The sequence below is a fragment of the Cyprinodon variegatus genome, unplaced genomic scaffold, assembly GCF_000732505.1.
Source record: "Cyprinodon variegatus isolate N-32 unplaced genomic scaffold, C_variegatus-1.0 Scaffold747, whole genome shotgun sequence".
In the NCBI taxonomy this organism is placed as follows: domain Eukaryota; kingdom Metazoa; phylum Chordata; class Actinopteri; order Cyprinodontiformes; family Cyprinodontidae; genus Cyprinodon; species Cyprinodon variegatus.
In genome coordinates this window covers 79,736-90,477 of record NW_015151200.1, presented here as the reverse complement: position 1 = coordinate 90,477, position 10,742 = coordinate 79,736, and the positions used below count along the sequence as shown (strand labels likewise).

Here is a 10,742-nt window from a genome sequence, read left to right as displayed (position 1 = left end):
AAATTAAACCAGGTGAAAGTTTTTTTCCTCTTGAGGAGTTCTGGACAATATTGACAGATGAAAGAGATTTTTTTTCTTAAATACAAAATGGTCAAATATATATTTCTTTTACAATTTTGGTGTAATTACTGCACCAAGTGGGGTGCTCTGTCAGCTAAATCCATATATTACAGTCCCTTTAATAATAATTGAGCTTTATTGATGTCATATTGGAGAAATTTACCTCTGAATTTAACCCATCCCCTTGGGGAGCAGTGGGCTGCCATTGTGGGGCGCCCAGGGAGCAGTGTGGGGTTAAGGGCCTTTGCTCAGAGATCCAGAGTGGCAGTCTGTGGGAGTGGATCTCAAACTCAGAACCTCAGGATTCCAAGCTTTATGCCCTAACCACCAGGCCACCACTCCAGTTAATGATCGATCACTAAATAGGTTGACGATTATTTCAGTAATCGATTAATCTAATTAATGGTTTCAGTCCTGTGTCCATGTGCTATGAAATACCTGCTCTGCTGAACCATTAAAATAAGAGAACCTTAAAACAGAAAAAAATGGTGAAGGTCAAACTTACTTCCTTTAATTTAGCTGTCTGTTAATCATCTTAATTATAACAAAGCGGGCTGAAATCAGAGGAAACCAGACTTCCAGAGGTTTTCTGAGGATGTTTCAACACCCATCCAGAAGTCTGTCATTTCTGTTGCCTCTTACTAGAGCAATCTGTAGCCGGAGCGCTGATTTTTTTTAAGCAGCACAGAGGCTTTTAAAAGTATCAACATTGGAGGGACTGAATAATTATTTTTTTTATGTAAAATCTTTATGTCTTGAAGAAACATTCTTCTTTCACTTCACATTTAGTAACAGTTCTGTGTTCTTCTGTTATAAAAGTCTACACTGGAAAAAGGGTCTAAAAATAAGTAGAAATGTTTTAAATTAAGTGTATTTACGCTTAATTTGAGTTGGTAAATGAGATAGTTTGCTAATGGAATGAGTATTTTTGCTCTTAAAATAAGAAACTTAGATAAAATGCACCTGAAATAAGACAATGCCATTGTGTTTTCTTATTGTAAGTGTAAATTGTCTTTCTCCTTTGGCAAAATCTCTTTTACCTACTAAATCCAATAACAAATACACTTATTTTAGGAAAAAACAACTTATCTAGATTTCGATTTTTTTTCCAGTGTCAAATACACTGCAAAAACGATCTAAAAAGAAGTAAATAATTCTTATATTAAGTGTTTTTACCCTTAATTTGAGCAGGTAAATGTGATAGTTTGCCAATGGAATGAGTATTTTTAGTCTTAAAATAAGATAATTAGATAATATGCACTTGACATAAGACAACTCAATTGCGTTTTCTTATTTTAAATCTAAATTGTCTTGTTCCATTGGCAAAATGTCTCTTTTATCTCCTCAATCCAAGAACAAATGCACTTATTTTAAGAAAAAACAACTTATCTAGATTTGGATTTTTTTGCAGTGTATGTCAAATACCTGGAAGCTTTTGGCTGCAAAGTAATAAAATGCTAAAAAATTCAATGGGTAGAAATACTTTTTACTACAAGTTTAGTTTTATCTCACCTTCTGCTTTAATAAAATGACTTCAAACGTTTCATGGACAGTCTGAGTTTGTAAAAATGGATCTGTTCATGTAGAGTAGCAGGAGGAATACCAGCATTGCTGCTGCTATCACTGGCAGAAGGTCTCAACTCGACCCCTTTGATAAGAATCAACCCCCCCACCCCCACCCAGTGCAGCCCCCTCCTCCTGGACCAGGCCGAGCCAGAATGAATCTAAAGCACTCGCGGGCGAGTGCTGCTTTGGTGGGCTGCCATGTCCTCATTCCACTCAGGAGACAAACAACCCCTCAGCTGTACTTAATGCATCCAACCAATAACCTTTCAGGTGCTCTCATGAAATACTCCCCCAGAGCTGCTTCTCCCCAGAGCCTGTGCTCTTTCGTTTTCTACCTGACTGATAACAGATAAAAAGCAATGTGACATCTGGCAGTCTCTAGGACATTCTGAAAGAAACTTTTAGGGTTCAAACAACTGTGGGTTTAATTTCTCCCAACGTATCGATCGTAACGGGAAAAAAAAAAAATCATAACTTTTATAAATTCCCCTTTTTTCATCAAGTTTTGTGGGGATTTACTGTCACATACTGTAATAGCTTGCTTCTAGGCTATGCTGGAGGACAGCTGACATGCAGCATATGCTAATACAAGCACTCAAAAACATGAGCTAGGCTGGAAATAAAAGGATATTCAATGTTGCTAAGACCAGAGCAGCATTTTTCACTGAGATACTGTTATAGTTAATCTTCTTTTCTTTTTTTTGTGGATGTTTTATATAGATTAGTTGAAACCCTCCTTTTGGCTTTGCAAGGTAACCTAAATAAAAAGGTGGTGTACAAACATAAGTGGTCAGCATTCTGGATATATGCCTAAATTAGTCTTCCACCCGTGACCCTTCTGGAGGAATTGCTGGCCTAATAACAAACAGGAGTGTCACAGCCTTTTGTTCTCTGCAGACACAAAAAGAACAAAAGGAAAACAAAGAATGCACTTAATATTTTTTTCTCTCCTTTCTCCAGATCATATGGCCACTCCCATGCAAACAGTATTCCCACTTAAAACATCAGAAACTCAAAGGCACACATAAAACGTCCGAAATTTCTCCCCGTAATTTTCTCTAAAGCTTTTGAGCATCATGCAGAATAAAAAACAACAACAATGTGTAAATCAAATTTAACTGGTGAAACATGCAGGGTTGTTGCTCACACTATGTGTTTAGCTTATGATTTTATTTTATTTTTTTTTTATATATTGTGTGTTATCAGGATAAAGGAAATCACTACTGTGTCAGGAATGGGCATGTCACCCTTACAGTTATTTCACCATCTTCGTTATATTTGCATGTTATATTTAAGATGCCAGTTTCAATGCTTTTATTAAGTCTTAGTGCTGCGCAGTGAGCAAATTATATGACCAACCATATATGCATTTTATTTCACAGTGTTTGCAAAACTGGTTTAAAGTCTCTTCAAGGTCAGATTAGGTTAATAAAATTTGCTGATCTTTATAAATTAAGTCCAAAGATATTTTACCAAAGGAGCATAGATCACAAGCACTGTATGGAGTGAAATGTGTTCCATTATTGTTGCAATAAAAAAAAAAAAAACATCTTTGTAAATGGAAAGGACAAAAATAGCAATTAAGAAATTAAACTTTAAAAGATTTCTTAATAAAAAGGTTCTGAGAATGACTGCTGCTTTTTATTGTCTTTTATTGTCTTTGCAATTTTTATATTTACATTTTTATTTCTCTTTTTTTGGACTGAGTTTTACAAATTGTATTATTTTTAAAATTGCATTTTACAAATAATATTATCTTCAGTTCTGGAGGTGATCTTTCCTCCGGAGTGATGTGTGTATATTATATGATGGGCTCGGAGTAAAGAGAATGTGGTCTTTAAAAAGCAACTTAAAATTTATGCAATTATAGAAACTCAATCTGAAAATAAAAAATCTAATTTGAAAATGTATAATCTAGAATAACATTGCAATAATAAAGTTTAGAAATATTAAATTTGAAAAAAACATTTAACACTGAAAAAAGCTGGTTTACACTATTTTACATTAGATATTATACTCACCTCCTAAGAAATGTGGTTATGGTCAGACATCTTCTAGCAGCTTGTAGAGCTTCAGCAGCTTCAGAGTTGGAGCATTTGGGTAACCTGGCACAGTCAGACTGATAAACTGCCATTTATTATAGCTAGATCTGGCTGAACGAATCACAGCGCGAGAGGCAGGACTTTATAATGCGTCACTCTTAGCGCCTTCCTGCTTTTCTTCTAGCACAAATGAGACCGAAGCGGGGCAATGTTTAATGATTCCCTTTTTAATGTCTTACATTGAAATTCTAACAATGGACAGCTCTAATGTCATTTCTTTTTTAAAAAGTATTATCTATTCTTGGCTTGACATGTTTCACAGACTGAAAAAATTATAAAACCAGAGCGCGTTGCTTTGAGTTTTTGAGTCACGTCTGTAGTTATATGATTGGTTCAAACCTGATGACACTGACCCTTTTAGTCCCGCCTTCAAATCAAGCTCTACCAGCTCTTTACCAGACTTTATACGCTGTATACACGACGTATCATTTTGGATGGAAAGTGCTATTTTCAAAATGTCCTCTAGGGGGAGTGTGAAACATAAAATACAGTAAACCCTCGTTTATCGCGGGGATTACGTTCCTAAAAGAACCCGCGATAGGTGAAATCCGTGAAGTAGAAACCTTTATTTTTTTTAAAGTTATTACACAATGAAATGCTCCATACGACATTGAAATCAAGGAACAAAAACTTTTTACAGGCCCAAGCATTTGTTAAACAAATAAAAGTACGGTATAGACGTTGTTATTGTTTGTTTTGTTTTTTTCTACAAAAAACTACTGTACTGTACTGTAAAATTATATAGTTATACATAAATAATTAATAATTTTAATCATCAATACGAACTGAAGATTAATACTGCAGGGATCAGCACCGCCCCACCGTGACGGATAGGAACGGGAGAAAATGAAAAATGATTAAGAAAAAAAATACAAAGTACAGCAGGACAAATAGTGACTGACGTGTACAGTACAGTATTTCACTGCTGTTTGACGAAGCCGCTGCATCCTGATTGCTCTGTGGCGTTTCTTTCTTCTAAAGCCTGCGGTGCAGGTGTGTCTTTTTGAGAGAAGAACATAGTTATCCATAGTTGTTGTCGCTCTTTTTTCTTCTGGGCCAAAAGATCCTTATAAACCGACATGCCACCATTGACTATGATAGAAAATAAAGTTAAACAATGCATGATGCAAATCCGCGAAGCAGCGAGACCGTGAAAAGTGAACCGCGTTATAGCGAGGCTTCACTGTACTAAATATTTCAAATTTATCACAAGAAATTCTAGCAGATAGTAGAAGCTATTTACTTCTTTAAACCGATATTATTGGGAAAAACTATATTAAAGGTCCTAATAAATGAACCTTTTTCTGAATAGCTAACATTCCTACCTTAATTGCTTGTTTTTATCCTTGTAAATTTTGTGGAAACATAAGGAAGCAATAATTTCTTGAATACCTTGCCTGGTTCAGTTCAGTTCTGTTTTAATTTAGTCATCAGAAAAATTTTTAAAATATGTCTTGATCCAGTACAATGCATGCCATTTTTAATTATAGACACCGACCAAAAGGGTTTCTGCAGAATTCAAACTTATTAAAGCTCATTCCTTTTTTATTTCTTGGATGATAATTAACACCATATCGATGCGAGCGAGTACAAAAGACAGGGAGAGAAAAGGAAAAAAGAAGCAAACATTTCTAAATGTTTTTAGGGTACAGATGAGAGAGAAAAGAAATCAACAAAGTTCCTAGAATTAGCTTCCTGTAGGTGAAAATCATGCCCTTCTAGATTTGGAAACATGTTCAAGACAAACACCAAAAGAACTGCAGATGTAGGGTCTGATTTTGTTTGATCACTTATTTATACATTTTAAATTTAACTTCTTGCAGAAACTATATACAAATAACTAAATGTGAAGCTGACAGACAGTATAGTTAATGAGGCTTAAAGATTGTAACCTACAGAAGCTCCAACAGAGAAAACATCTTGGAAATGTTGTTTAACTGACAAGCAGTCTAAGAGAAAAAAAATGTGCAATGAAATGTAAATAAAAAAAATATTAATCGTCTCAGTGGTTACAGCTTTTAATGCAAAGAACAGCCTCTGTAACAGTGATCCCCTCTGATTTAGCTGCCTTATAATGGGAGTGAATATTCTAATCTATGCCCAGTCATTCCAGGGAACAGAATTGGCCTCAGCTGCGTCAGCGTGACGCTTAACACTCTCACCGATGGGCTTTTAACGGCTCCAGAGATAAGGCAAAGAGGCAACAAGGCACACCAGCAGAGTCAGGAAAGTCGCGTCCCACATCGAAAATCTTTTTTTTTTTTTTTTGGAATGTGCATCTCATTCTTTGCACGTCACGTTGTCAGTTTGAGTGACAGGTGGCAGAACATTTCAGGGTCTGTCTCCTTGCCTCCACGTGAGGCTGTCAGAGTTTGACTGGGATACACTCAGTCTGCAGGAGAGCAGCTGTTCCCAGGTGGTTTGCTGCTGTCTGCCTGTCTTGAAAGTGCTCTGGGTCTGCAGAGAAGTGGGGGTGGGGGACGCAGACAGAGGGAAAGGGGGCCCTTGTGGACCTCTGCCAGCCTTGCCGTCTAGAGGATTTTACACCATTTCATCTCAAAAATGGAAATGTCACACCTCGGTACATCTACCCAACAATTGGAATCTGGGCCAGTGGTTTATTTATTTCATTCCCTGTCGTTTTTTCATAAGCAGCTCCCTCCTTCACATAAACGGTTTGTTGGGAGTGTGTCTGCTGTTATTTCTCCATTTTTCTTCTCTGTTCCAGCCACCTTAAACCTTTTTTTAATTTAAAATACAGCAGAATCCCTGCCAACAAGTCTGCACGGATAGGGATGAGCAGTTCCTGCGTGAGATGGTATGAGACCCAGGGTGAAGGACAAAAAGTGGAAACCAGATGAGCATGGTGAAAGTGTTAGAGGTGTGTGAGTAGTGGCGGTGGTGGGATTTCATTGGAAAGAGCTTAAAGATCCAGCTGGATAGAACAGAAAAAGGGTGACGATTGAGAAGGAGGACATGAAAGTGAGAAAGGCGAGATGATCCGAGACAGACTATCCCCGAGGTATGGAAACTGGTGTGCAGAACACGCTGTAATTAGCGCACGTGAATCACTGCAGCCCTGTGGTTTTGGGCGTTTTTTTTGAGTGGTGAGTAGGCTGTTTTGTGACAGTCGCACACAATGGTGAGCACGACGTGTGGAAACCAAAGATGACCCATATTGACAGATTCTTTTCTGGCTGGTTTTGTGTGGGCTTGTCCTAGGAATTGGTGCCATGCATGCTGCTACATGAAAGAACGATTTCACACCTTCAAGTCGCTCTGGAAGCATCCTCCTTTTTGGGGGGGGACATTACAATTACATGTGCTTTGCTTCAATGTCTCCTGCTGAGAGTTTATCTGCTGCCTTCTTGTTTTTGTCTCAGACTTAAAAAGGAAATGCTCATAGATCAAAATCATTTAGAAAACCTTAATTGAGAAAATGGCCCTGTCTTCTATCACACAGTTGATAAAGTTGGGCTGTCTGCTAGATTAGCCAAACTGCATTGAGCTCAGCTGTGCACCAGACACACTTTTTCTAGTTTGCCCACTTGGGCAACTGTGGCTTTTTGGAAAAGTGGTCGGCTCAGTCTGATAAACCTCAAATTGGTAAGGACCCCTAAGCCATGGCAGAAGCGTGTTAGTAGCCCTATCTGAATAGGTGGCAGTTAGGAAGGAATTTGGAGTATTAAGTATTATGCTTGTGCTAATGCGGTTAGCATCGGGACCTCCTCACGTCTGTAGCCGCTGTTGGGAGCTAACCTGACTCCGCCATCTGGAAATCTTCCGTTGACTGGTTAGCTGATTGGCCTATGTTGGTGACGGGCCAAATAAACCAATCAGATCAACGAAGCATATGACGTACTAACAGAGCTACGACGAAAAAAAACCACAAGGCCAGTCGGGAGAAGAGCAAAAACATCTTTTCCTCTGAGAAAAGCCTCCAGAGCAGTGTTTTGCTCTTCTTTCAGTGAAGAAATACTCTGTAATTCCGATAAAACTTGCTCGATAGCCACGCTAACGCTAGTTTCATCGGCTGAAGCCGCCATGTTCTTTAGACTGAACTGTCGCGCTTCTCGTTGCGTCACACCTCAACCCGCCTCAAAGCCAACGCTGATTGGACGTTCGTTTGGTGAACGGCTCCAAATTTTCTTCAACGGAGAGTCTCCAGACTGATCTGCGAGTGAAACCTTGAAAGCTCGCGAGATCAGGATGGTCTCACGAGGCTAGTTGGGAGCTACATGGTTGCCCACAATTCCCTGGTTGACAGGACGTATGGGCACAACCCACGTCACACAGTTTAACACAAAGACATTATTTTGTGTGACAGATTGAATCCATGCAAATGTCCTCACCTTCATATGTTTTGGGTGTGACAATGGAGAGCGTCTGCCGCTTGCTACATTGAAGTAATTTATGTTTTTTGTGATTCTTTCCCAGAAGGCTGTAGTCTCATTTTGACCAGCATCAATCATGTGCTTGACCGCCGCATAATGATGTCTGTAAGGCCGAAAGCTCGAAGTGATTCAGCACAGCAGGCTAGAGCTCCTTTTCTACCCTTGATAGTGTTCTTAATGTTGAACTCGCTAAAGATGAAGAGAAGGAGCTACAATGTGAGGTTTTTTGCTTTAATTTCCAAACGTGATATTTCTGAAAATATGTCAAAATATTTTCTCTTTCTGCTAGCAGGCATGAATTTGAAATATAACCACATTCTACACTCTATATTCATCTCTCATTGTACCATATATGCTATGACCTGTAGTGTGGCATGCATATGAATCTAACACTAACCCTAATTGTATTCTACAGAAATAAAAGCAATTTGAATAGTGAATCAGGCTCCGTATAAACAACAAATGCAATATGTAGTCAATTCAAAGCAATAATGTTTTATAATTTTGTTATTTTAAAGGCAGCTGTCTTTATATACAAAGTGAATCATAAAATATTGCAAGATAACGTGTTATATCTGTTTCAAAACAGGGAGGAAGTCTATGGTCTAAGAAGAGAAAACATGTGGAAGAAACAATTGATCTGATCAAATGTCATAATGAATACTATTTATTTCAAAAGGAGTGAGATTTTAGAATGATCTCAGTGAAGAGCTTAAAAGGAATTCAATTTATAATAAAAAAAACACAATATTGATCTTTTTGAAGTAAAAGAATAAAGTTTAACTGATGACATTTTATTGATTATTGATAGGGAGATGTTTTTGTGAAGGAGGGTCAGCATAATAAGCTGTGGCTGTTTATAAATGTCAATGTTCAACAGAAATATTCTGCATACCAGTAAAAAAAACAAAATCCAAATAAAAAAAAAAAAACAATTAAAAACTTTTCAAATGTTGTATTCTGACAGATGTGCTGAAGGGCTGATGGGAAGCATTGAGCTACTTTACTGTATAAGCAAAACAGTTTAATGATCATTCCATATTTTTGGCTTTATTTGTGTACAAAAGTCACATCTAAAACTTGGTATTGTTTGTTTACCATAAAAGTCAGAACCTCTGTGTTTTTCCTGCTGGAGTTTGCATGAAAAGCAGGGGTGCTGTATGGAAGGGGGGGAGTTAGGAAGATTCTTAGGGCCCTTGACTGAGGGGGGCCCCAAAAGAAGATATTTTTTTAAATATAAAAGAAAATCCAGCAGTGAAATCAATTATTTTTGTGTTTTCATTCATTTTTAAGGAGTAAACAGTGAAGCAAAGCATGAATATCGAACCTCCATTCTGCATCGCATCAGATCTCCTCGTCTGTCACCGTCAGTTTGCTCATTCCGGGGCTTAAGTGCCACGCACTCGTCATTTTACATGAATGAAACAAATCAATGCATCCTTATAGCAATTTAAAAGCTTACATACTATTTTTTTGGGGGTGGGGCCCAATATTAGCGTCCTTCATTGGACCCCAAATTCCTGGCGGCGCCCCTGATAAAAGGGATACTTGTTACTCCTTTAATAAATAATTTGCATCTTGTTTTACACTTTATTCCAAATTTTTCCTCTATATAATTTGAAACCAGGGAATTTTCAGTCAAGCTTATCAAAATGTGAGGATTCCATATCAGCCCATTCGAAAAACAAACATAAATCTGCAAAAAATAGAAAAATAGATACCGTTACCACCGAAGACATGGTTAACCTCTAATAAATCCCTGATTACTCATCCCTGCCAACCGCATGCATCCATGCACATGCATCCTGTTGTGTTGTATGTGACACTTAGCGATCCTAACTTATTAATGCTAAGCCTGTGGGAGCCATTGAGTGTTGGGAAATGCCAAACAGGGTTAACAGCAGCACATCTCTCACCTTGACATAAACTCACATGTGCTAATGGTGGCTTAGCTCTGTTTGTCTGTATGAGAGATTTGAAATGGAGGGCTCAGAGACGTTATTAGGCTGGTGTGCTGCTCATGTGAAGGCTGTAATTATTCCTCTGATGATAATTATTGATTTGTAAGCGTTTAAATGCGCATTGATCTACAGGTTTCGTTTGATGAATAGGGGCTCTGTTTGCCACGGCACCCAGAGGACCTCAGAAGACGCTTCAGTGGAGCTGCTTGCTCTAGCAATTCGGCTCGAATTTCTGATGTTTGTTTGTCTTGCCAGGTACTTCATTGATCGGCACACAGATCTGGAGAGGCAGTTCAACATCAACGTGGACGATGGGAAGATCACGCTGGCCAAACCACTGGACCGGGAGACAGACATGTGGCACAACATCACAGTAACCGCAACAGAAGTCAGTAAGTAGGGGAGGGGGAAAGTCAGGCAGGGTTGATTCTATTTCAGGCCTTCTATGTAGCTGTCAAAGGAGTCCTGTGTACTTCTAATTGTTTTGGAAAATCTACTGAATAGATGAAAACAGTCTGAATGAAAGTGTTTTTTGAAGGCATGTTTAATTCTAATGAGGAATAGTTTCGTTTCAGTTAATATGTAGGTCAGATTTAAGTCAGCTGTTTGAACAGACTCGTATTTGAAGTACCTCAAACAGAAAAGGTGTGTAAAAGTGG

The 10,742-nt window shown here is 38.2% G+C and overlaps 1 protein-coding gene across 2 annotated transcripts in view; it reads left to right on the top strand.

Annotated features, from left to right (window-relative positions):
* Positions 1-10,742, top strand: part of LOC107098108 (cadherin-8-like) — a 235,789-nt gene that overhangs the window by 202,816 nt on the left and 22,231 nt on the right. For both annotated transcript variants that reach the window (XM_015395576.1, XM_015395575.1), the window contains exon 8: positions 10,339-10,475. In XM_015395576.1, the coding sequence (XP_015251062.1) occupies positions 10,339-10,475 (137 nt within the window). The remainder of the gene's footprint in view (positions 1-10,338; positions 10,476-10,742) is intronic.